General features: G+C 39.4%; 1 protein-coding gene across 1 annotated transcript in view; it reads left to right on the top strand.

Moving 5' to 3' along the window:
- Positions 1–1,154: 1,154 nt before the first annotated feature.
- FMR1NB (FMR1 neighbor) overlaps positions 1,155–27,500 on the top strand; it is a 39,521-nt gene continuing 13,175 nt past the window's right edge. Inside the window, 4 exon segments of the mRNA NM_001102262.2 lie at positions 1,155–1,540; positions 19,345–19,464; positions 22,914–23,054; positions 24,971–25,067. Coding sequence (NP_001095732.1) covers positions 1,216–1,540; positions 19,345–19,464; positions 22,914–23,054; positions 24,971–25,067 — 683 coding nt within the window. The 5' untranslated portion in view covers positions 1,155–1,215.

Below are 27,500 nucleotides of genomic sequence, written 5' to 3' on the forward strand. Positions count from 1 at the left end.
CAAACCAAGCGAGTTAATGGGATTTTGCCCAAGTGTCAGATTTTAGAATCAGGAGGGGACAGACAATGTTAACTCTCTCATTTTACACATGCAGCACTGAGGCACAGGAGAAGGCAGGCACCTAATTCATTAGTGACAAATGATGGGAATCAAACTGAAGGGTTCTGAGTCTCTTTTTTGTGTTCCTCACACACTTTGCAGAGAAGGCAGTGGCAACCCACTCCGGTACTCTTGCCTGGAAAATCCCATGGACGGAGGAGCCTGATAGGCTGCAGTCCATGGGGTCGCTAGGAGTCGAACACGACTGAGCGACTTCACTTTCACTTTTCACTTTCATGCATTGAAGAAGGAAATGGCAACCCACTCCAGTATTCTTGCCTGGAGAATCCCAAGGACAGAGGAGCCTGGTGGGCTGCCGTCTGTGGGGTTGCATAGAGTCGGACACGACTGAATCAATTTAGCAGCAGCAGCAACACGCACTTTGTATTATCATATTGTCCCACTGTATAATTTATTCATAACAACCTTAAGGTCTCTAAAGGCAAATACCATGTTGTTCCACTTAAAAGCTCCTACTGCAGGGTAGCAAGCACCCGAATATATATCATAGTCCCAACGGCCACTTGTCCCATCCAGCGCTTCCCGTAACGACTTTCTGCCATGACGGAGATCCTCGTTTTTTTCCCCCTGTCTGATATGGTCACCAGAGCCGTGTGTAGCTACCAAACACTTGGTACGGGGCTACGGGGATTGAGAAAGCAATTTCTTAATTCCATTTAATTTTAATTAATGAAAACGTACATTTAAAAAGCCACATTTATCTGGCGGTGTTGCAGTGACTAAATGTGGTGACCACAGAGGTGTCAGAGGACTGACTTTGAAGCGGAATTAAGAGCCAAGGCTGATGTACGAATTCCAGCGAGGCTTTTTGGTGGTGCTTGATGCCGCTCAGCAGCTGGCACAGGCCGTTTGGGTCCACTCATTCATTAGACAACGTTTACCACACCCTAGAAGGGCCGGGCCTTGCGTGGGGCGCATGGGCACAAACAACTAGACAGGCCACGCCCTTACGAATGGGCGTGGCCTGGGAACGGCACGAGAGCCGCACGTGCCGCAGGGGAGAGGCTGTCACGTAAGCGTCACTGCCCCGAGGTCTTCTGGGTCTTGGGCGGCCATTAGAGAGGGAGTACCTCAGCGTGGCAGCCACCCCGAATTATGCCTACTGATAGAAAGTCGACCCGGGGGAGGATTCGGTCGAGGACCCGGGCAAGGATCCGAGCACTGCGGCGGGCGCGCTCCAAGAAGGTCAATTTGGGAGGGGAGAGCAGTGCGGAGAACCGTGCGGAGAACCCAGCGATGGGGTCACAGCCTAGGGGTAGCATGGCGTCCGCACAGCAGTCTAGGGGGCAGGCCGCATCTGTGCACGGCGTCCGGGGTGGGACACGCCGGTCTACACTAAAGGTGTGGGTCAGCCAGCGCTTCGGGCTGTTCCTGCTAGGTTTCTGGTTCCTCCTGCTGCTGTGCTTCTACATGAGTACTGGTGAGTGCCTGCCCGGAGGACATTGCGCAGGGGTCCCTCAGGGGAACTGGAGGGGGAGGGGGAGGGGAAGATGTCAAAGGAGGGGGGAACCTCTGCGCGCTGTGGTGCGAAGGCCATCCATGCCTCCCTCACAGTCGGCCCTCTTATTGATAGACAAATGGCTTCCCTCCTTCTCTCCCTTCAGAAGCACCTTCCGTCCCTTCTGTCAGCTCAGAAAAACCTTCCCTCCCCACTTGCCTGCACAAAGCCCTACCCCCTCTCACCTCCCGCCATTTTATAAAACAAAACGGAGGTGAAATTCTCGGAACATAAAATGAACTGGTAGTGAACAGTGTGGTGGCATTTAGATATTGAAACGTTGAGCAGCCACCACCTCTCTCTAGTTCCAAAATATTTTCCTCACCCCGAATTTAAACCTATACCCACTAAGACTGCAGTTACTCCTCATTTCCCAGGCCCTGTCCCTATGGATTTGTTTTGGACTTTTACTATCCATGGGAACATGTAATATTTGTCCTTCCTTGTATATGGCTTGTTCTATTTGGTGTAATGGTTTCGAGATTTTGGGACGTTGTAGCATATGTATTGGTGCTTCATCCCTTTTTTATGGCTGAATACTATTCTGTGGTATGAATATACTCCATTTTGTTTGTCCATTTATCAAATTGCTGGGCTTTTGGGTTTTTCCTCAGGGTTTTTCTCTTTCCACTTGCTGGGTATTTTGAATAATACTGTTATGAATGTGTTTAGTCACTCAGTCATGCCCGACTCTACGACCCCATGGACTGTAGTCCGCCAGGCTCCTCTGTGCATGGGGATTTTCCAGGCAGGAATACTGGAGTGGGTTACCATGCTCTTCATCAGGGGATCTTCCCAACCCAGGGATCAAGCTCAGGTCTCCCGCATTGCAGGTGGATTCTTTACCATCTGAACCACCAGGGAAGCCCAAGAATACTGAAGTGGAGTGCCGTTCCCTTCTCCAGGGGCTCTTGCCAAGCTAGGAATTGAACCAGGGTTTCCTGCATTGCAGGCAGGTTTTTATAGCTGAGCTACCAGGGAAGCCCCATTGTTATGAATATTCTTCTACAAATTTTTGTGTATGTTTTCAGTTCTCCTGGGCATGTACCTAGGAGTGGAATTGCTAGGTCAAATGGGAATTCCATGTTGACCTGTTTGAGGAAGTCCCCAATTTTTTCCAAAGTGGTTGAGCCACTGACAGTGTATGTGTGCTGTGTGCTAAGTCTCTTCAGTCATGTCTGACTCTGGGACCCTATGGACTGTAGCCCACCAGGTTCATTTGTCCCTGGGATTCTCCAGGCAAGATTACTGGAGTGGGTTGCCATCTTCTCCAGGGCATCTTCCCAACCAGTGGTGAAACCCATGTCTCTTACATCTCCTGCATTGGCAGGCAGGTTCCCAGGTGGCACTAATGGTAAAGAACCCACCTGCTGATGCAGGAGACTTAAGAGACACTGATTCAATTCCTAGGTGGGGTAGATCCCCTGGAGAAAGAAATGGCAACCCACTCCAGTATTCTTTCCTGGACAATCCCATGGACAGAGAAGCCTGACAGGCAATAGCCCATAGGATTGTGAAGAGTCAGACATGACTGAAGCGACTTAGTACACAGCACAGCACAGCACTCCCTAGGAAGCCCATGACAGTGTATGAAGGTCCTCATTTAACCAGGATTTTTTACCATCTCCATTATTTATGAGCGCCATCCTAGTGCAAGTGAAGTGGTATCGTATTGTGGTTTTCATTAGTGTTTCCCTAATGACTAATGATATAGAGTAGCTTTTCATATGCTCTTTGCAGAAATACCTATTCAAATCATTTAACCATTTAAAAGTGGATTGTTTGTGGTTTTGTTACTGAGCTGTAAGAGTTCTTCATATATTCAGAATATGTGATTTTTAAATATTTTCTCTCATTCTGTAGGTTTTCTTTTTAAAAAATTTATGTATTTTTAGTTGAATGATACTTTCCTTACAGTATTGTGTTGGTTTCTGCCATATATCAACATGAATCAGCCATAGGTATACATATGTCCCCTCTCTCTTGATTCCGCCTCCCTTCTCCCACCCCATCCCACCCCTCTAGGTTGAGTTCCCTGAGTCAAACAGCAAATTCCCTTTGGCTATATATTTTACATATGGTAAAATGTAATATGTATATGTTTCCACTGTACTCTCTCCATTTGTTCCACCCTCTCCTTCCTGCTTCCGCCCCCATATTGGTAAGTCTTCTCTATGTCTGAGTCTCCATTGTTGCCCTGCAAATAGATTCATCAATACTATCTTTCTAGATTCCAGATATATGAATTAGTGTACAATATTTGTTTTTCTGACTTCACTGTATGATAGGCACTAGGTTCATCCACCTCATTAGAACTGACTCAAAACATGTTCTTTTTGTGGCTGAGTAATATTCCATTGTATGTATGCATCACAGCTTCTTTATCCATTCATCTGTTTTATTTTAATAGTTTTGTGGTTTTAGTCCTTATATTTAGGTTGTTGATCTGGTTTGTATTAATTTTTGTTTGTGGTGCATGTTAGGGGTCTAACGTTCTTTTGCATGTGAATATTTGAACTGTGGTATTGGAGAAGACTCTTGAGAGTCCTTTGGGCTGCAAGGAGATCCATCCAGTCCATTCTAAAGGAGATCAGTCCTGGGTGTTCATTGGAAGGACTGATGCTAAAGCTGAAACTCCAGTACTTTGGCCACCTCATGCAAAGAGTTGACTCATTGGAAAAGACTCTGATGCTGGGAGGGATTGGGGGCAAGAGGAGAAGGGGACGACAGAGGATGAGATGTCTGGATGGCATCACTGACTCAATGGACATGAGTTTGAGTAACTCCAGGAGTTGGTGATGGACAGGGAGGCCTGGCGTGCTGTGATTCATTGGGTTGCAGAGTCGGACATGACTGAGCGACTGAACTGAACTGAACTGATCCAGTTATTTCAGTGCCATTTGTTGAAGAGACTATTCATTCCCCTTCGCATAGTCTTGGCACCCTGTTGAAAATCAGTTGACCATAGACCTATAGGTTTATTGATGGACTCTTAAGTTCTGTTCTGTTGGTCTATGTGTCTGTTCCTGTGCCAGTACCATACTCTGATTACTATAGGTTTGTAGCAAGTCGAGAAAGTTGGACATGTGATTCCTTCAATTTTGTTCCTTCTTATATTGCTTTGAGTATTCAAGGCCTCTTATAATTCCATATAAATTTGAGGACTAACTTTTCTATTTATGCAAAAAGGTCATAAGTTTTGATAGAGATTGTATTTAATCTGTAGATCACAGTGGACAGTATTGCCATCATAACAGCATTAAGTCTTTCAAGCTATGAACATGGCATGTCTTTCCATTAATGGATATCTTCTTTAATTTATTTCAGCAATGTTTTACAGTATTCATTATACAAGTTGTTAACCTCCTTGGTCAAATTTAGTCCTCGATATTTCATTCTTTTGGGTGCTATTGTAAATGGAGTTGTTTTCTTAATTTTCTTTTTGGATTATTTATTGCTGGTGTATAGAAGCACAACTTACTTTTGCATGTTGATCTTGTACCCTACAACTTGGCTGAATTGTATGAGATCTAGTAAGTTTTTTTGTGAACTTTAAAAAATATTCTGCCTATAGAATTATTTTATCTGTGAATAGAGATAGTTGTTTTTCCTTTACATTTTGGATGTCTTTTATTTCATTTTATATTCTACTTGCTCTGACTAGAACTTTCAATACAGTGTTGAATAGCAGTGGTAGAAGTGGGCATCCTTCTCTTCTAATCTTAAAGGGAAAGCTTTTGGTTTTTCGCTATTGATTATGATGTTAGCTGTTGATTTTTCATAAATGCTTTTTATCATATTGAGGAAAATCCCTTCTATTCATAGTTTGGTGAGTGGTTTGATCATAAAAGTTGTTGGATTTTGCCAAATATTTTCTCCGTACCAATTGAGATGACCATGTGAGTTTTTTTTTCCTTCATTCTGTTAAGGTGGTGTGTTCCATTGATATTATTATGTTGAACCATCCTTGGATTCTTGGGATTAAACCCCACTTGGTTATTTTGTATACTGTTTTTAATATGCAGTTGCATTTGATTTGCCAGTATTTTGTATCTGTATTTATATGTGATATTGGTTTGTATATTTTTTTTCTTGTGGTATCTTTGTCTGGCTTTGGTATAAGGTTAATACTGGCATCATAGAATGAGGAAAGACCTGTTCCCTCTTTTTCTGTTTTTGGAAGAGTTTGAGAAGGATTAGTATTACTTCTTTAAATATTTGATAGAAATCACCAATGAAGCGACTTTTCTTTATAGGGAAGTTTTGATGAGTGTTTCAGTGTCTTTACTTAAAATAGGTCTTCTCTAAAAGGTCTTCTTCCCTAGCTTCCTTTCACAAGCTACTAAATTTCCTCACCAACTTGCACAAACACCCTTCTTTCCCTCATGAATGACTTCCATCCCTCATTTCTCCTAAGAACTTTTTATTATCTCCTATCTCATAATCACTATCAGTTCAGTCGCTCAGTTGTATCTCTTTGTGACCCCATGAACCTCAGTACGCCAGGCCTCCCTGTCTATCACCAACTCCCGGAGTTCACCCAAACCCATGTCTGTTGAGTCGGTGATGCCAGCCAACCATCTCATCCTCTGTCATCCCCTTCTCCTCCTGCCCTCAATCTTTTCCAGCATCATGGTCTTTTAAAATGAGTCAGCTCTTCACATCAGGTGGCCAAAGTATTGGAATTTCAGCTTCAACATCAGTCCTTCCAATGAACACCCAGGACTCATCTCCTTTAGGATGAACTGGTTGGTTCTCCTTGCAGTCCAAGGGACTCTCAAGAGTCTTCTCCAACACCACAGTTCAAAAGCATCAATTCTTTGGCGCTCAGCTTTCTTTACAGTCCAACTCTCACATCCATACATGACTACTGGAAAAACCATAGCCTTGACTAGATGGACCTTTGTTGGCAAAGTAATGTCTATGCTTTTTAATATGCTGTCTAGGTTGGTCATAACTTTCCTTCCAAGGAGTAAGCGTCTTTTAATTTCATGGCTGCAGTCACCATCTGCAGTGATTTTGAAGCCCCCAAAAGTAAAGTCAGCCATTGTTTCCCCATCTATTTGCCATGAAGTGATGGAACTGGATGCCATGATCTTCGTTTTCTGAATGTTGAGCTTTAAGCCAACTTTTTCACTCTCCTCTTTCACTTTCATTGAGAGGCTCTTTAGTTCTTCTTCACTTTCTGCCATAAGGGTGGTGTCATCTGTATATCTGAGGTTATTGATATTTCTCCCGGCAGTCTTGATTCCAGCTTGTGCTTCTTCCAGCCCAGCGTTTCTCATGATGTACTCTGCATATAAGTTAAATAAGCAGTGTGACAATATACAGCCTTGATGTACTCCTTTTCCTATTTATCATTACTAAGCTCCTTCACCTCACTGATCAAAGTGCTAACCTCCACACTTCCTCTCTTAAAGCTCTTCCACCTCTAACCTCACCTTACTAACCCCCCTTACCTAACCTATCAAATTCATTTCTACATCACCTCCTTTCTCAAAGACCTTTCCTTGCTCACTTCCTCTCACAAAAGTGGAAGTGAACGTGTTAGTAGCTCAGTCATGTCTGACTCTCTTCGATCCCATGGACTGTAGCCCACCAGGCTCCTCTGTCCATAGAATTCTCTAGTCAAGAATACTGGAGTGTGTTGCCATGTCCTTCTCCAAGGGATTTTCCCAACCCAGGGATCGAACCCGGGTCTCCTGCATTGCAGGCAGATTCTTTACCAGTGAGCCGCCAGGGAAGCCCTTCCCTTTTTTTCATGGTTGCCATCCCTGCCTCCTCTAACCTCACAAAATGACTTCCCTTCTTCCCCTGTAAGGCCTCTTTCCCTCCAATCCTTTCACAAAGTAGGAACTTCCCTCTCTCCACATAGTACTAAACTCCCTCACCTTTCTCAAAGAACTTTTCTCCTTTACGTATGCTCACGAAGACACTCCTGCTGTCACCTCAGCCACGAATCCCTTTCCTCTTCTATTCTCACAAGTGCTTTCCCCTCTTCATCACCACTCCAGAAGTTCTTCTTAACCTTTAGTCAAGGTCCTTTCATTCTTTACCTCCCCATAATGACTTTTCTTGGATCACCATACAAGCCTTCTCTCCCCTCATTCAAAAACTTTTCTTCTTTATTTCACAAAGCCCTTTACTCCCCTCACTCAAGGTCTTTACTCTCTCACCTCCCTCTTAAAATGCCTTCATTGTTCTTCTCACTCTTAACATACCTTCACAAAGATCTCCTCAGTCAAAATCTTTTCCTTCTCTTATTTACCCTCCTTGAGACCTTTGCTCACCCCCCTCCCCTAGATGCTTGTTTTGGCCCTCCAAAGGCCCCCTAATCTCCCCAACTCATAGGTTTTTCTTCCTCACCACCCACAGGTACTCTCCTCTCAGAAGTCTTCTTTTCCTCCTACTCAGTGCTCTTGTGGCCTCACTTTCCTCACTCAAAGTCTTTGCTCCTCCAGATCTTTCTTGCTGCCCTGCCCCCAAATCCAGTACTTTTCCTTTCCCCACAGCCTGCTCTCTTAGCTCAAAGATACCCTTGTCAAGAAAGGGCCTTGTCTACCTTACCTCCTTCAGGCTGCCCTCCCTCCCAACCCCCTCACTATGGTATTTTGTCTCCTCCTCTGCATAAAGAACTTGGGTTTCCCACAGTATTCTTCCCTCCCTCCTTCCCTCAAGCTCCAGCTTCAAACCCAAAGACCTTCCATGATCCCCACGTCTAATCTCAGTGACTTCTCTCTCCCTGCCCTCCCCAGAGTCCTTCCATCTCTTCAGCTAAGGTCCTCCACAGTCAAAAGGAGGAGGCAAAAATTGGGCAGAGGCATTGTAAGTTAAAGGAACAGAAACCACTATATACTGTGTCATGGCTGCTTGGGGATAAAATTTAGTGTTAAATAAAGTATACGTTATGCATTCTTTTATCAACTATTTTAAGTAAGGTAGAAAAATATGATTCCTGCTCTTAGAAAAATATTTTAAGATGCATTTTAAATGATCATTTACAAATCATATTATTTAAGATTATTCATATGTATTTTTCCTACTATTCATCTAAAATACAAAGTATTTCTGAATTACTTTTAATGTATTTGTAAATGTTAGTTACAAATAAAACTGAGAACCTTACAAACTGAGACCTTTTTCATTCTCTGAAAAAGTAATTTAGAAAATACAACTATATATTGTTGTATTTTCTTAGTTCATGAGTTCTTCATTTTCTACTTCTGTTTTGAGTAGATCTCTTTGAAAAAGAGAATACTGTTATTCAGTGTAATTTCTTTATTTCCATGAGGACTTTTTCCAATATAGGTTTAACATATTTTCTCTTAAAATAATCCATGATTCATTCTTCATGTTGTCAAATTTCCCAGATCCTCAAAAGGTAACATATGACTGGATGGATTAAAAATCATTTTGCATTTAAAATGATTTAACTCAATTATGCGATGGGTTGACGTGTATCTCCCCCCTCCCTGCATCAAAAAATGTTGTAGTACGTTTTTTGTACTGGTACCTCAGAATGTGACCTGATTTGGAGATAAGGTGTTTATAGAGGTAATCAAGTTAAAGTGAAGTGGGCCCTAATCCAGTATGAATGGTTTCATTATAAAAAGGAGAGATTTGAACAGAGAGATAGACATTGATAGCATAAAGACTATATGAATAGACACGGGGAGTAGACAGCCATCTATAAGCCAAGGAGAGAGGCTTTCTTTCACAGTTCTCAGAAAGAATCAACCCTGTTGACATCTCAATTTTGAACTTCTGGCCACCGGAATTGTTGAAACAATAAATTTCTGTTGTTAAAGCCACTAGGTTTATGGTGCTTTCTTACAATGACCCTAGCAAACTAATACATACTGTTGTTGTTAATTCAGTTGCTAAGTCATATCTGACTCTTAGCGACCCCATGCCAGGATTCCCTGTCCTTCACTATCTCCTAGAGTTTGCTCAAATTCATGTCCATTTAGTCGGTGATGCTGTCTAACAATTTCATCCCCTTCTGCCCTCTTCTCTTTTGCCTTCAGTCTTTCCCAGCATCAGTGTCTTTTGCAATGAATCGGCTCTTTGTATCAGGTGGTCAGAGTATATTCAGGGTAAAATAAATAAAAATAATTTGGCCATGCCCTTGGAGTATTGCAGTGAAATCAGGGTACTTGGTCCCAGAGCTAAAATTTCCCTTCTTCATAGACAGGCCCTTCTGAGTTCTCTTAGATTTAATGCCACCAGGGGGAATTGAGGTTGAGGGATCTGAAGTAACTGCTGGGATAGCTCCAGGTTGTATTGTCATTTTAACCTTGCTTTTCAGGTTGTTTTTATGCACAAGGCATATAAACTAGTGGCATACAGGATGAAGAGACCAGTAGATCAGGACTGGGAATTTGATCCCATTTCCTCCACCAGTTCTCTAACTTACTGGGTTAGTCCTTATTGCATGTCTATTTTGGGGGGAGATTAAAAAAGAGAAATAAAGATTGACCAGTAGGTAACATATTCAGAATGTTTTAGCTCCATGGGGGGCGGGGAACCTCTTGACTAGTTTTTGTATTATTATACTTCATTTCTCTGTTATGCTTGGTGAGTAAATGAGGCAGTGCACCTCGATTGACTGCCTGGTACCACACTAAGCACGAACTTTGGTCTTGCTTTAACCATTTGTATATGCGGTGTAGTTGGAGGAACCCCGAACTAGGAGTTAGGAGACTTGAGTCATCATGATTCTGCCACTGACTTGCTATGTGACTTTTGAGGAATCGTTTTACCTGTTTAGGTTTCAGTTATCTTGTCTAAAAATTGGGATTTCATTAGGCAGGTGTTTCTCCTGCCTCAGTCATTTGTATAACACCTTCATAATTTGTGATCTTAATGCTACCAGTTATTCATATTTTCTTTAAATTGCCTCACTTTTTAATATAAATGCATTTGTTTTAAAAGGAAACTGTAGCACTGTTATAAATGGAAAACTGGTCATATTTGTGATTAAGAGAATTATTTATAAAAATCAGTATCATGAAAACAAAGTAATGTTATTAAAGTTAGAAACAGTTTAAAAAGTGAAAGACATATGATGAAATATTTATGGTTTTACATTGTACTAAGCATTTCATGTATGATTTCATGTAATGCTTAGAATTCTTCAAAGTAAATTCTATTCCCATTTTTCAGATGAGTAAACTGAGGCAAAGATAAGTTTACTAATTTGTCCAAGTTGACTAGCTAGTACCTGGCAGAGTCAGAATGCAAATTCAGGTCTATTTGAGGCTGAGGCCCAGAAAAGACTGCAGCATAGGTAGACCCTCAAATAAAGCCCTAGCAAAATCCTCTTCAAGCTGATACTGTTGCAGGAAAGCAGACCCCTTCCAGGGCCCGAAACTGGGCTCTTGTCTAACACTCGGAAATGAATTGTCTGAGGAGATGCATGTGCTGGCAAAGCAAGAGATTTTATTGGGAAAGGGCACCCGGGTGGAGAGCAGTAGGGTAAGGGAACCCAGGAAAACTGCTCTGCCACGTGGCTCGAAGTCTCGGGTTTTATGGTGATGGGATTAGTTTCCGGGTGGTCTTTGACCAATCACTCTAATTCAGAGTCTTTCCTGGTGGCGCACACATCACTCAGCCAAGTTGGATGCTAGCGAGAGGGATTCTGGGAAGTGGACGGACATGCGGTGTCTCCTTTAGACCTTTCTCGAACTCTTCTGGTTGGTGGTGGCTCATTAGTTCCGTATTCCTTATCAGTATCTCCTGTCATAAAACAACTCATGCAAATGGTTACTATAGTGCCTGGCCAGGGTGGGCAGTCTCAATCTGTGTGCTTCCCCTAACAATACCATTAGCTACTGTTCACATTCTGTCTTTTCACCCTTTAATCTAGTTCTTCATCTGACATACTTCACTACAGAGCAGGGCTGGCATCATGATTTTTCAAATGAAAATGTAGGACAGGGGGCTCCCTTGTTCAAAATGTATTATGAATTTCAAGATGATAGAAGAACATTAAACCAACTGTAGGACTGTTTTGGAGAAGGCATTGGCGAACCACTCCAGTACTCTTGCCTGGAAAATCCCATGGACGGAGGAGCCTGGTAGGCTGCAGTCCATGGGGTCGCTAAGAGTCAGACACGACTGAGCGACTTCACTTTCACTTTTCACTTTCATGCATTGGAGAAGGAAATGGCAACCCACTCCAGTGTTCTTGCCTGGAGAATCCCAGGGACTGGGGAGCCTGGTGGGCTGCCGTCTGTGGGGTCGCACAGAGTTGGACAGGACTAAAGCGACTTAGCAGCAGCAGCAGCAGGACTTTTTTAAGAGTCACATGCTGTAGACTGCACAGGTCACATGCCCATGAAGCCCACAGCTTTGAGTCTGTTTTATTTTTTCACTTTGAAACTTAGTTAGATCTTCAGTCTTTTTTTTTTTTTTTTTGGTAACAGGGAAATTAAAAAATAAAAATTCTTTGTGACAGGGAAACATAATTGGTTCTTTACCATTTCTTGTTGCCATTTAGGGATGCTTGTTCCTAATCTTTTATTTGCTGAGCTTAATGAGTGTACAGATGCAAATTAGAAGCATAGAGGATAGAATTATTCTGCATATGAAAAACAATGGGGGAGGGGAAAGAGTATGGAGCCTAATAAGGTGAAGAGGAAGCTCTGAAAAGACCTGGGCACTGGCTGATGGGAGATACTGGAGAGAGAAAAGGACAGCTGCTTCTGAGAATGAAAGAACAGGGATATCAAAGGGGATTTTTATAAAGGTTTGCCATATGGTGAGTGGTGTCAAACCTTGTTTGGTGTCATGGTAGTTTTTCTATACTAGTCGTGTATATTTTTTTCTACACTTTCATAATAAATACCTAAATAGTGAAAATTAAATACACCCATAAATACTCAGCTGTGTTCCACCTAAAATCAAATCATGTAATGCTGATGATATTTATACATACTTTAGGAAATAGTGCTCATGTTAATTTTAAAATAATTGTCTTTCAGAGTAGGGAAAAGAGCAGTGGTAGGGAGCAGATTAAACATGCTGGAGGCTTTTGGTTCAGGCTGCTGCTGATGGGTGCTTACCTGAGTAAACATTTAATTGCCTCTTTCTTTTGTACCCATTGAAGTGACCAAAATATCTGTAATAGTTGAAAACTCAGAGAGCCAAGAAGGGTGCTATCTTTATTTATATACCAAAAATTTGGAGGGATTTCTAAAAGATAGCCAAGCTAGACACTACTGAGAGAAGTTGCAGCATACCTGTATTTCACTTCAGCTAAAGCCAAGCCTGTCTGGGAGGGTTTGGAGGCTAGAGTACCCTGAGTTGGAGATCAATTTGCATCCTGCAAGGACTCCAGAGAGCACACCCCCTGCAGAAGACAACCTGGTATGGAGATTCAAGTCGCTTTATGCCACTGCCAGCTGATACTTCTTCAGATGGCGTGTTGACAAGGGTAGTCAAGGTCGGCACTGAGTGAACAAATGGCAGTACAGAACACAAAGATCCTGTCAAGGCTCCTTCCAACTGTGGTTCCTTTCCTGTATGATGCAGAGCAATGAGCTCTCTAATCTGGCAAAATATGGCTGGCAATATTAATCTAATTTCTTGTTTCCTGGGCTTCCAAGCCCCTTGTATGGTCAGTTTCTCCTAATCTTTTTTTTTTTTTTTTTTTTGTAAGCTGAAATATCTCAGAGAGGTCAGCTCCTGTTTAAAGTAGATCCTCTACCCTATATTATATTGATATCCACTTTCCTCATAGAACACATTGCAATTTATAGTTATTTAATTTGTTAGTTTACTTTTTTTTGTTTTCTCTACTACATCATAAGCTTCATGAGGGTAGGGATCTTATGTGATTTGTTCACTGATGTATTCCCCAAACCTCAAATATAATAGGCATTAGCTGAGCCAAAAGGGAAGCCCAGGAATACTGGAGTGGGTAGCCTATCCTTTCTCCAGCGATCTTCCCAACCCAGGAATTGAACTGGGGTCTCCTGCATTGCAGGCAGTTTCTTTACCAACTGAGCTATCAGGGAAGCCCATAATTATTTGTTAGTTTACTTTTTTTGTTTTCTCCACTATATGGTGAACTTCATGAGGGTAGGGATCTTACCTGATCTGTTCACTGATATATTCCCAAAACCTCAAATATAATAGGCATTAAAAACATATTTATTGAACGAGTAGGGGTTAGGATAAAACAAACAGAACAAAATGAGGTATTTTTAACATTGCCAAGATATTGTAATACACAGTGAAGATAAAACTATAATGATGAACATTTATGCATAATGCTAAAATATATAACACAAATGGTTTTAGAAATTGAAGTGGGAATGGACAAATATACAATTGTAGTGGCAAACTATGATACACATATTTTAGTCCTTGACAGAAAAAAGTAAAAATATTGACCGTTTGAATAATACAATTAGATTGATTTAACATGTATAACAAAGTTCATATTCATATAATAAAGTTCATATTGCAATAAAGTACCCTACAGGCTGAGAATATACACTCAGGTACATGTGTATGGAAGCTGGTCTCATTAAAATAAGAAAGAATATTTCATTGATATAAAGGAGATTTAAAAATTGCAAGTGAATATTCTTATGATTCAGTCTTGATAATTACTTTATAAGCAAATGATTTCCTAGGAAAATTAAACTCATGAGCATGAAGCAGTAGTTATTTTCTATAGAATAGAACCATCTAGAGAGGAACAATCCCCCTTCAAAACTTACAGACTCAGACTTTATGGATGAGTTTTTCCAAACCTTTAATGGATCAAATATTTCCTATTCTGTTTAAACTGTTTAAGTATAGAAAAAAATATGAAAAGCTTCCCAGATTATTTTAGAAAGAAGATATAACTGTCATGCCAAAACCTATAGAGATAGCAAACAACAGAAAGCTGCAGGCACACTTGACTTAGAAATGTTGATCCACAAATTCTGTATACAGCATTAATACTTTGGGCTTTATTTCAGGAATGCAAGAATATTTTAATATTGGGAAATATGTTAATCTTCAACAATTAAGAGGCAGAGGAAAATACCATCATGGTAGTAAATATTAAAAACATTTGATAAAATCCCACTTCCATTCTTGCTTAAAAATAAAGCAAAATAACAGAAAATTTATAGTAAATTAGGACTAGGGGAGTACATTCTTAATTAGTAAAAAATTTCTTTCTTAAGCCAGAAATTTCTGTCTTCATCTGTATTTAGTGATATTGTGGTTGTATAGATCTGAAATGAAACTGAAGACCAATGAGCACTAAGGAGAGTAAAATAAAGTAGTAAGTTAGAAAATAAACTCCTTGCCTTTCTTACATACCAGCAGTAATCAGCTAGAAAATGTGGTGAAGTAGATCATATTCATATAAAAAGAAAATATACTTGACATATGGAAATAAGTGTAATAAGAATGGTATAGGACCTATATGAATGTAACTATAAACCTTACTCGGGGAGATAAAAAAGAGACTTGAATGAGTGAGATTCTTGAGTGAGGTAATTTTGTACTGTTATCCATTATCTCTCAATGAATCTACATTTAAGAAAATTCAAACTAGGTATACAAGGCACACAATAAATGTTTTTGAACGAATGTTAAATAAGGAACATAATTACCATAAAAATATTTTTAGGATTCTTTGAACTGACAGAATGATTCTAAGTTTCATCTAAAAAATTCTTCAGAGTTGAGAATAAAATTTTGATAATGAGGATTAATGAAAAGATTGCCAGATCAATTACTAAAGCTTATTGGTGCATGAATGGATAGTTCAATGGAACAAAATAGGAAGTCAAGAAACAAATCTATGACTGAGGACTTAGAATATTCTGGTGATATCATAAGTAGGAAAGGATGGATTTAATAAATGGACTTAAGAAAACTGGAAAAAAATGTATCCCTACTTCATATATCAAAATGTTTTCCAGGTGAATTAAAGATTTACATTTAAAAAGTGAAACTAAATTTCTCAAGTGCACATGGAACCTTCTCCAGGATAGATCACATCCTGGGCCATAAATCTAGCCTTGGTAAATTCAAAAAATTGAAATCATTCCAAGCATCTTTTCTGACCACAATGCAGTAAGATTAGATGTCAATTACAGGAGAAAAACTGTTAAAAATTCCAACATATGGAGGCTGAACAACACTTCTGAATAACCAACAAATCACAGAAGAAATCAAAAAAGAAATCAAAATATGCATAGAAATGAATGAAAATGAAAACAAAACAACCCAAAACCTATGGGACACTGTAAAAGCAGCGCTAAGGGGAATGTTCATAGCAATACAGGCTTAACCTCAAGAAACAAGAAAAAAGTCAAATAACCTAACTCTATACCTAAAGCAACTAGGATCATATCTTGTTTTCAAGACTATGAACTCTTCCCTCTGGACTGGTTCCAAGAGTATCATAGCATCCAGTTTATCAATAATTATAAATTTCTTTTGTGGCCCTTAGCGGGACATGCTTTTCTTTTATTCTTCCTGTCTCCTACACTCTGGTTCCTCTGCCTTTTCTAAAACCGGCCTGAACATCTTGAAGTTCATGATTCACATATTGTTAAAGCATGGCTTGGAGAATTTTGAGCATTACTTTACTAGTGTATGAGATGAGTGCAATTGTGCACTAGTTTGAACATTCTTTGGCATTGCCTTTCTTTGGGATTGGAATGAAAACTGACCTTTTCCAGTCGTGTGGCCACTGCTGAGTTTTCCAAATTTGCTGGCATATTGAGTGCAGCACTTTCACAGCATCATCTTTTAGGATTTGAAATAGCTCAACTGTAATTCCATCACCTCCACTAGCTTTGTTCGTAGTGATGTTTCTTAAGGCCCACTTGACTTCACATTCCAGAATGTCTGGCTCTAGGTGAGTGATCACACCATCATAATTATCTGGGTCATGAAGATCTTTTTTGTATAGTTCTTCTGTGTATTCTTGCCACCTCTTCTTAATATGTTCTGCTTGTGTTAGGTCCATACCATTTCTGTAGTTTATCGAGCCCATCTTTGCATGAAATGTTCCCTTGAAATTGGTATTTCAATTTCCCATAGAATTGGTATCTCTAATTTTCTTGAAGGGATCTCTAGTCTTTCCCATTCTATTGTTTTCCTCTATTTCTTTGCACGGATTGGTGTGGAAGGCTTTCTTATCTCTCCTTGGTATTCTTTGGCACTCTGCATTCAAATGGGTATATCTTTCTTTTTCTCCTTTGTTTTTCCCTTCTCTTCTTTTTACAGTGTTTTGTAAGGCTTCCTCAAAGAGCCATTTTGCTTTTTCACATTTCTTTTTCTTGTGGATGGTCTTGATCCCTGTCTCTTGTACAGTGTCATGAACCTCCATCCATAATTCATCAGGCACGCTGTCTATCAGATCTAGTCCCTTAAGTATTATTTCCCACTTCCACTGTATAATCGTAAGGGATTGATTTAGGTCATAGCTGAATGGTCTAGTGATTTTCTTGACTTTCTTCAATTTAAGTCTGAATTTGGCAATAAGGAGTTCATGATCTAAGCCACAATCAGCTCCCGGTTTGTTTTTGCAGACTTTATAGAACTTCTCCATCTTTGGCTGCAAAGAACATAATCAATCTGATTTCACTGTTGATCATCTGGTGATGTCCATGTGTAGAGTCTCCTCTTGTGTTGTTGAAAGAGGGTGTTTGCTATGACCAGTACATTCTCTTGGCAAAGCTCTATGAGCCTTTGCCTTCCTTCATTCTGTACTCCAAGGCCAAATTTGCCTGTTACTTGCTTTCTACTTTTGCATTCCAGTCCCCTATAATGAAAAGGATATCTTTTTTGGGTGTTAGTTTTAAAAAGTCTTGTAGGTCTTCATAGAACCATTCAACTTCAGCTTCTTCAGCATTACTGGTCGGGGCATAGACTTGGATTACCATGATATTGAGTGGTTTGCCTTGAAAACGAACAGAGATCATTCTGTCGTTTTTGAGATTGCATCCAAATACTGCATTTTGGACTCTTCTGTTGACTGATGGCTAGTCCATTTCTCCTAGGGGATTCTTGGTCACAGTAGTAGATATAATGGTCACCTGAGTTAAATTCACCCATTCCAGTCCATTTTAGTTTGCCGAATCCTAAAATGTCGACATTCACTCTTGCCCTCTCCTGTTTGACCACTTCCAATTTGCCTTGATTCATGGACCTAACATTCCAGGTTCCTATGCAATATTGCTCTTTACAATCTTGCTTCCATTACCAGTCACGTCCACAACTGGGGTGTTGTTTTTGCTTTGGCACCATCCCTTCATTGTTTCTGGAGTTAGTTCTCCACTTCTGTAGCATATTGGGCATCTACTGACCTGGGGAGTTCCTCTTTCAGTGTCCTATCTTTTTGCCTTTTCATACTGTTCATGGGGTTCTCAAGGCAAGAATACTGAAGTGCTTTGCTATTCCCTTCTCCAGTGTTCTTTGTAATATCAATAAATTGTAAAAAACTTAAATGTCTTGGTATGGGAGAAATTATCAACTCATTTATAATAGAGTTGTATAATGGAATGCCGTTAAGTTATTAAAGACAATGTTGGAAAATCCTTAATGATATGGACAAATCCTTATTATGGGAATGAGGATGGATATACTCTCCCCTTATATAGGAGGGAATTATGCCAGTAAAACTACAACCAGATTGTTCTGAAGTGGTGAGGAAGGAGATAATGTTTACAATGTCTAAAACCTTGTTGTTTTTTTTTTAAATCAGTAAATAAAGAAGCCAACATATTTGCCAAGAGTTTCTGTGATGGCATCTAATTTAATTGGAATACATACTGTTTCCAAGTTGTTAATTGACTGGGCTTCTGAATGTCAAGGGCTTCTCTGGAAACTTAACTGGTAAAAAATCCGCCTGCAATGCAGGAAACCCTGGTTCGATTCCTGGGTCTGGAAGATCCTCCACAAGTGGAGGCTACCCACTCCAGTGTTCTTGTTCTTCCCTTCTGGCTCAGATGGTAAAGAATGCATCTGCAGTGCAGAAGACCTGGGTTGGATCCCTGGGTTGGGAGGACCCCCTGCAGAAGGGAACAGCTACCCACTCAGTATTCTTACCTGGAGAATTCCATGGACAGAGGAGCCTGACAGGCTACAGTCCATGCGGTCACAAAGAGTAGGACATGACTGAGTGATCTTCACACCGAATGTCAAGACTATCAGAGGCAAATTGACTATTGTAGTTTACAGTTCAACAATGGCATGTTCCGGCCTATAGTTTAAACATCTTAAAATGTATTTTTTAATTAATTTATTTAAACTTAATACTCAGTTTTTTGTTTCACAGCAAAAACGTATTCTGATTATTAATTGTATCTAGCTGCTATGAGTTTTCTTGCCTGGAAAATCCCATGGACGGAGGAGCCTGGTGGCTCCAGTCCACGGGGTCGCTAAGAGTTGGGCACGACTGAGCAACCTCACTTTCCCTTTTCACTTTCATGCATTGGAGAAGGAAATGGCAACCTACTCCAGTGTTCTTGCCTGGAGAATCCCAGGGACGGGAGAGCCTGGTGGGCTGCTGTCTATGGGGTTGCACAGAGTCGGACATGACTGAAGTGACTTAGCAGCAGCAGCAGCAGCTGTGAGTTTTAAATACAATGTCTGTTAGTTCTTAGACTTTGCATATTTAATTTAAGCAAAGGTAATTAGTTTTAAAGGGTCAAGGAAGGTGATAACTTTATGTTGGGGTTAATAATTTCACTTTTCTTAAGGGTATATGGATTCTGTATCTGCAAATAACTATATTCTGTGGAGCAGTGAAAATGCTGATGGACAATCTCTGAATGAAACTTCTGCCTTGAGATCTCTGATAAGATTTTTCTTTCCAACAAGTAAGTTCCTGTTTTATTTTATTCCTCCCAGTGTCCTTGTTTTGAAACCAGTAGTTAAATGTTCAGGAGGCAGTGTAGTCTATTGGTAGTGGAGTGAGATACACCTGATTTTTAATCCTGACTCTGCCCTTTACGTTAGGCAAGATAACCTCTGAGCCTCAATGTCTTCATCATTAAAATGAAAATGCTTATCAGAAATAATTGTGAAGTAAATTGAGGCAGTATTTTAAGGCATTCCATAAATGCTTGTTAATACTTTTCCTTTACAAATTTCTAAACCTCAATTTACCTTAATGGCATTGCTTGAAATTTAGTCACTGATCCAGTTTTGTGAAAGCAGTGTCTTCTGTGGCATTAATCAGGGTACTGTGTAGCTCTAATATTATGGAATATACCAGATGTTTTTCCATCTGTTTTAATGATAAAAAGTTCAGGCTTCAAGTCACATTATCTTTGTCTTTTTGTGGTTCTGTATATAATGTGTTTATCAAGCACATGATGGCTCCTGAGATTAACCACAAATAAACACATTTCATTTTGTACAGCATGTGATGCCCTTTCAAGGAGAAAGTTCAAATAAATTGACATGTGAATTACAAAGATGAAGCTTTTATTAAAAATCATGCAGAGTTTATTCTAACAAAATTTGATGTATAAATACAAGCACGAAATTGTGTCCATTGTTTAATTCCAGACTCTACCACTGAATTCTTCTGTGACTTTGCATAAATCTCTTCATGTTTCTCTATAGAGATTTCAAGTTCAAAACAAGCATTATAACATCTATACTACTAATGAGAATAGCAAAATAAAGAAACTCAAATAATTTGTTTAAAATACTTCTACAGTTAAATGGATTGGAGAAAGAGAAGTCTGATAAGGTGCTTTGTTGTGAAGCTAAGAGAATAGTTTAATGAGTGTTGGAGTTGGTCATAAACAACAAATGATGATTCAAGCTTTAGAGCTTAAGAAGATAGCAGATGTAAACTATCCCAAGCTACTTATAATAAGTACATTATACAAACACTGAAGCCACCTTTAAAAATAGTCTAAATAAAGTATCTGCATTTATGAAATACTCCTCCAACCTAGTGCAGTAAGTTGAGTGAAAACCAATTTATAAATTGATGTTTTCGCCCAGTAAAATCAAACTGTCCCATTTTAAGAGAAATATCTTACCTAGGTTGATTCAGAGCTTCCCTGCTGGCTCAGACAATAAAGAATCCACCCATAATATGGGAGACCTGGGTTGGGAATATCTCCTGGAGGAGAGCATATCAACCCACTCTAGTATTCTTGCCTGGAAAAATCCATGGACAGAGGAGCCTGGCGGGATACGGTCCATGGGGTCGCAAAGAGTCGAACAGGACTGAGAGACTAAACACAGCACAGGTTGATTCACATCTTTCAACAGTCATTAAATATTAATACTTACAAATGTACATACCTTATTCTCAAAAAAGAAAAACTATAAGTTCATAAAATATGAAGTACTTTTAGCCAATATATTTCTTCCCCTATGTAATTAAAAATGAATATCCATCCCACTTAAGCACTAGCAAAAAGACTGTCATCTCATTATTAGACTGTTTTTAGTATTTTAGTAGGCATAGCAACCCACTCCAGTATTCTTGCCTGGAGGATCCCATGGACAGAGGAGCCTGGCAGGCTACAGTTCATGGGGTCACAAAGAGTCAGACACGACTGAAGCAACTTAGCATGCACGCACAGTAGTAGATTCATCTCTTGCAGATTTAAATGATAATGTTGAGACAGACAGGGAACTTTGAGAGGTCCCACAGTTCTTCTCCCTTTGGACAAAATCATATACTTATAGCTGATAAAAATTGTTCTACCTTTTTATTATTCAAAATTGGTGATTGAATCTGAAAGCTAATTTTAGTATCTGGCATAAACTCCAGATACTAATTTAGATATAAAATAACAGAAGCCCAGCATTAGAAGGGACCTTACAGATGATCTAGCCCAGTCTCTTCTATGATTTAAAATCTTTTCTTGTGTGATTTTCATTCCTGGAAAGTGGTCTTTGAATAATACCAATAGTGAGGAACTCAGCACACAGGAAGTTCATCAGCTCTCTGACCAGAGCCTGACAGTTATCACTCTTTCTTGAGTGTGTGATGTCCAGGACTGAACATGGTATTCCAGATGCAGTCCATCCTGGGGAGGAGAGTCACTCTGGGCCTGGCAAGATTGAGGAACAACTTGTTTAGAGTATAACAACAAAGTAGGCTAATCTCTCACATGTCTAAAATGTTTGGGAAATGAGTATCCAGGCCAACCAGTAATGTATTAAATTTGTGACCTTGCACAAGTTACTCTGATCCTTTATTTCTTAATTTTAAAACTGGAGATTGTAAAACCAATTTTGAGAGTTTCTTGTGAAGATTAGAAATAATATGTGTAAAGCAAGATACTTGGCCCAAATAGATGACTAATGAATGGTAGCTGTTATTATTTTTACCTGAGCTTCAGGAATTGTCAATCTTTAAAGAAGCAGAATATAATAAGAATATACCAGGAGGTAATAATATAACCATTATGTTGTTTTTTGCTGATGTTGAAGTGCTTTAGAGTGATTGTAAAACATCACTTAACTACTTTTCTAAGTCTGTAGTTGTTGATAATATTGGAGATTGATTCTATGCTGACCTTAAGCCATACTGTAGAGGTTTTCTTTTTGAATAAAAATCTGATATCTGTCTATTTAGTTGTCATTTGTTTCTCATATAAAGCAAGGTGTTTTAAAAAAATCAGCTATTTGAGCTTGTGAATTTTACAGATTCAGTTATGTATGAACTTATTGTAGTTGCATGAATCTTGGTATTCATGCCATAAATTATTGCCTATTCAGAATTAGAGTTGTAACTTAAGGCCAAAAGGAAGAATCTTAAAACATATTGCAGTGCCAATATGATTAAGTGTTGACAGAAACTAGGTCGATGCCAATAATATTACTGTATTTTCTAGCAGTGAATGGTGTGAATTTTACTTACATTCATTTTCATTGATGAATTCAGTACATTTCTGTAGCTTAGTAACATTGAGTAAGAGGGTATCTGTAGTATTCTTTTAACAAGGTGTTAGTTTTAAAGGCATTTGGCCTGTTCTAGCTATTTAACACCTTCTGTTCTGTGTTATATTTGTATCACTACTGCTCAACTTAAGTTTAAAGTCATTTTAAAACTACCTTACCAATGATCTGTTAACAATTTATATTTTTCTGGAGTTCATCTAGAATTGGAAATGTGGTGTTAAGTAATTATTTTTTCAGCATTCATTACTATTTGTATATGTCATTCAATCTTTTCTTTAAATGTACAAGCTTGTTTGTTTTTTCCTTGGTTTTGTCTTGTGTAATTATTTAATTTAGGGGAAGTGCTTATTAACCATGCTGAAATCTCTTTCTTGCATTTTGTTTCTAAAAGCATGCGTTCCAGTGGAGGGTCAGGTGCTAACGCCTTGCAAGCAGGGGCAAGATCTTAACAAGGATGAATGTTTGAAATACAAATGCTGTTACTCTTCAATCGAGACCGCTACGGTTAGCTGTTTTGCCCCTCTGAGAGACAGTAAGTTAATCCTTTTACATTTATTATATTCCTGTTTTTTAAAATTGAATAAACAGGTCACAATGGCATATGTTTACAGTTGGATCTCTTAGCTTAACCCTTAAAGGAGGCTCCCAGCCCTAGAGCAATACTACCATCTGTAGAAAGGCCTGGAGACCTCTATACATGAGCTGTTTCTGCATAGTCCTTAGGTGTGACTATGGTGGGTTTTTGTTGTTGTTTTTATTATAATTTTTTGGCTAAGTGGCACGTGGGATCTTAGTTCCCGACCAGGGATCAAATCCGCATGCTCTGCATTGGAAGCATGGAGTCTTAACCACTGGTGCCTGCATGCTCAGTTGCTGAGTCAGTTGTATCTGACCTTTTGCGATCCTATGGACTGTAGCCCACCAGGATCCTCTGTCCATGGGATTTTCCCCGCAAGAATATTGGAGTGGGTATCCATTTCCTCCTCCAGGGATCTTCCCTACCCAGGATCCAACTCGCATCTTCTGCATCTCCTGCCTTACAGGTGGATTCTTTACTGCTGATCCAGCGGGGAAGCCCCTTAATCACTGGACCACCAGGGAAGTCCTAACTGTTGCAGTTTGAGTTTGTTTTAGTCACTATCTTCTCCCATAGATCCCAGGCTCTACGAGATGTAACCATCAATGTGCCTGGGAGATAATACCAGTCTTATATATATATAAATATATTTCTTAGCTTAGTTTCTCTTCCCACCTTCTCTTCCTGAGTAGAATTCTTCTCATTTATCTTTTTCTTCAGCATCTCAGTATGTAACAGTAAATTGAATGTTTCTTGTTCAGTCTGTTTATCAGTTTCTTTCTTTGTTATTTTGTTTTTGAATTAGGTTCTTCTCTTAAGAATTTTTTTTCTTTACAATGTTTTGAGCACCAGACCATCTGCTTTTACTCCTTCGTTTGGATAGTGGGGACATCCTACCAGTTGGTCCCTTTATGGACATATTTGATTTATATGATTAAGCACTAACAAATGGTACTAAAAGGATGCATGCAAAACAGTGTCTTAGGTTAGTATAGGCCCCATTCAGTTGTTGCTGCTGCTAAGTTGCTTCAGTCATGTCCGACTCTGTGTGACCCCATGGACTGCAGCCTACCAGGCTCCTCCGCCCATGGGATTTTCCAGGCAAGAGTACTGGAGTGGGTTCCCATTGCCTTCTCCGCATTCAATTATTGAGCATCTAGTATTAATGATGGAAACCTAAACTCGATCGTGAATATAGTATTACAGTTTTAACAATGTCATATGGTGTTATAATTCATTCATTTATGTAGTCTTTATATTATGTGTTAAGAAACATTTGATTCTTGTAGAGGGAAAAATTGAACCATGACTTACAATCCCCCAGTCATATTAGAATACATTTCCCAATGAATATAAGAAAAAATATACTTAATCACCTGCAAATTCTTGATTTTTCATTTAATATAATGTTTTATACTTAGAAGTAAACATTTAAGAAACCATTCCTTTCTCAAGTTAGCTATTCATAGATTGATTCACTCCCTGAGTATTCTAGAATGTATAACATATGGCCAAGGAAAAAACATGCTTACGTCACAGGAAGAAATATATATAGTCTGAATAGTAATAATCTAGTATATTAACAAAAACAGGATTGTTTTGTTAAGGCTTCCTTTGGGGTTGTTGTTCAGTTGCTAAATCATGTCCATTGGAGAGAACACACAAACTGAACCTTTAGTTGTATTTCTAGAACATTTCATAAACTCCTGCTGCTTATAGAGTACCAATGATATTTACCTGCCATATAAGAATATCTCCTTATTTTACTTTATTAACTAATAGTTTTTTTTTAATAAAGACTTTATGAAAGAGCTCAGATTTGCTTCTCTTGCTTAAGTCATAAAAGTAACAGGATATAATTAAACCACCAGAGCCTACGCAGATGTTCCGGATGTTTGGGTTTGGTGCGATGAGCATGGTCTTCCTGGGATGTCTGCCCATGTATTGCTGCTCTTTTTGCTGGAAGAGGTAGGCAAACAACTTTTATTTGCCAAGTGCTGCGTATACTTGAGCATTCCTGTGTAGACACATTCATTCATAGCTTCAAAAGTACAGGGATTACGTTTTGGTCCCTTTTGCTTAACAGAAGGTAGCTTGGGAAAAAGTTAAGTTACCAGAATATTTCTTCATGCATGCTATTTTTATTTTTCCACCCATTTAAGACATCCTCTTGCATGTCCTAGTTTGTACATTCCCTCATCAAACAAAACAAAATCCCAACTGAAAGGAAAAATAAATCAGTGAGCTGAGGGTATGTGGAGTAGAGGTGGTTAACTGCAAATCAGAAGGATTCCCAGAAGCGCTACTCTCCATCTAATAGATGGTCATCTACTATTGGGTTGGAAAACCTTGATCTGACTTCAAACCAATTTGTATCAGATTTCTTATCAAAATCCCATTGGGCTGTTGGCATGATGCTTGTTAAGTTTTTTTTTTTTTTTTTAAATAGCTTCTCGCCTACTGAGACAGAATGTGTGTAGAGGTAGAGAGCAGGGCCAGGACTAAGATGGAGTGAGTGAGGCACTCACTGTCAGGTTTGTGCAAGTACAGGGTTGGCACTAGCACAACCCTGAGAACAAGTACCTATTACATTTTCTGATAAAGTGCCTGTTGAAGATTAAGCATCTTTTATGTTTTTATTTGAGTTAGATTTCACTGGAAGATTTAGACTATACATGTTATCTTATTTTGCATAAAGATTCTGTCTTAAAAAAAAAGATTCTGTCTTTTTTCTTTTCTGTACCTTTTTCTTGAGTCTGGTGAACCTGTCATCTTCTTCATTGTATTTTCAATTTAAAGCAAAGTGCCTCAGATACAGTGGATGCTTAATATATTTTTGTTGAATAAATGAGTACTTGAACAAATAAAGGAATATGGTGGATGGAGATGGCTAGCCTGGAAGGCAGTTCTATATTGATTTAAACGTTCTCATGCTTTCATAACTTTCTCAGACGAATTTGAAGACACTGTTGGATCACAGCCTTTCTTTCAGCTTTTCCAGTTTGCATGACTGTCAATTCTTTTCTCAGTTTTTACTTAGTGTCTTATACTGAGTGAGTTATCTCTATTCCTAGGTTTATTTCTTTTGTTTCTTTTCACAGCTGAATGGGAATAGGAGTAGAATTTTTGATCCTTACATCTTCCCTTCAAAGCTTGTGTTCATGTAAAAGAAAACCCATGAATAAAACTGAAATATTATTTCTTAGAAATAGGTGGCTAGGATTCAGTTCAGTTCAGTTCAGTTCAGTCAGTCAGTTGTGTCTGACTCTTCGCAAACCCATGGACTACAGTACAACAGGCCTCCCTGTCCATCACCAACTCCCAGAGTTTACTCAAACTCATGTCCGTTGAGTCGATGATGATATCCAACCATCCCATCCTCTGTTGTCCCCCTCTTCTCCTGCCTTGAATCTGTTCCAACATAAGGGTCTTTTCAAGTGAGTCAGTTCTTCGCATCAGGTGGCCAAAGTATTGGAGCTTCAGCTTCAATACCAGTCCTTCCAATGAACACTCAGGACTGATCTCCTTTAGGATGGACTGCTTGGATCTCCTTGCAGTCCAAGGGACTCTCAAAAGTCTTCTCCAACACCACAGTTCAAAAGCATCAGTTCTTCGGTGCTCAGCTTTCTTTATGGTCCAACTCTCATATCCATACATGACTACTGGAAAAACTATAGCCTTGCTAGACATAGCTTTGTTGGCAAAGTGATGTCTCTGCTCCTTAATATACTGTCTAGGTTGGGTATAACTTGTCTTCCAAGGAGTAAGAGTCTTTTATTTTCATGGCTGTAGTCACCATCTGCAGTGATTTGGGAGCCCCAAAAAATAGTCTATCACTGTTTCCACTGTTTCCCCATCTATTTGCCATGAAGTGATGGGACCGGATGCCATGATCTTTGTTTTCTGAATATTGAGCTTTAAGGCAACATTTTCACTCTCCTCTTTCTCTTTCATCAAGAGGCTCTTTAGTTTTTCTTCACTTTCTGCCATAAGGGTGGTGTCATCTGCATATCTGAGGTTATTGATATTTTTCCCGGCAATCTTGATTCCAGCTTGTGCTTCATCCAGCCCAGCATTTCTCATGATGTACTCTGCATGTAAGTTAAATAAACAGGGTGACAATATACAGCCTTGACGTACTCCTTTTCCTATTTGGAACCAGTCTGTTGTTCCATGTCCAGTTCTAACCGTTGCTTCCTGACCTACATACAGATTTCTCTGGAGGCAGGTCAGGAGGTCTGATATTCCCATGTCTTTCAGAATTTTCCACAGTTTATTGTGATCCACACAGTCAAAGGCTTTGGCATAATCAATGAAACAGAAGTAGTTGTTTTTCTGGAACTCTCTTGCTTTTTCAATGATTCAGCAGATGCTGACAATTTGATCTCTGGTTCCTCTGCC

This window comes from Bos taurus, chromosome X (assembly GCF_002263795.3).
Source record: "Bos taurus isolate L1 Dominette 01449 registration number 42190680 breed Hereford chromosome X, ARS-UCD2.0, whole genome shotgun sequence".
In the NCBI taxonomy this organism is placed as follows: domain Eukaryota; kingdom Metazoa; phylum Chordata; class Mammalia; order Artiodactyla; family Bovidae; genus Bos; species Bos taurus.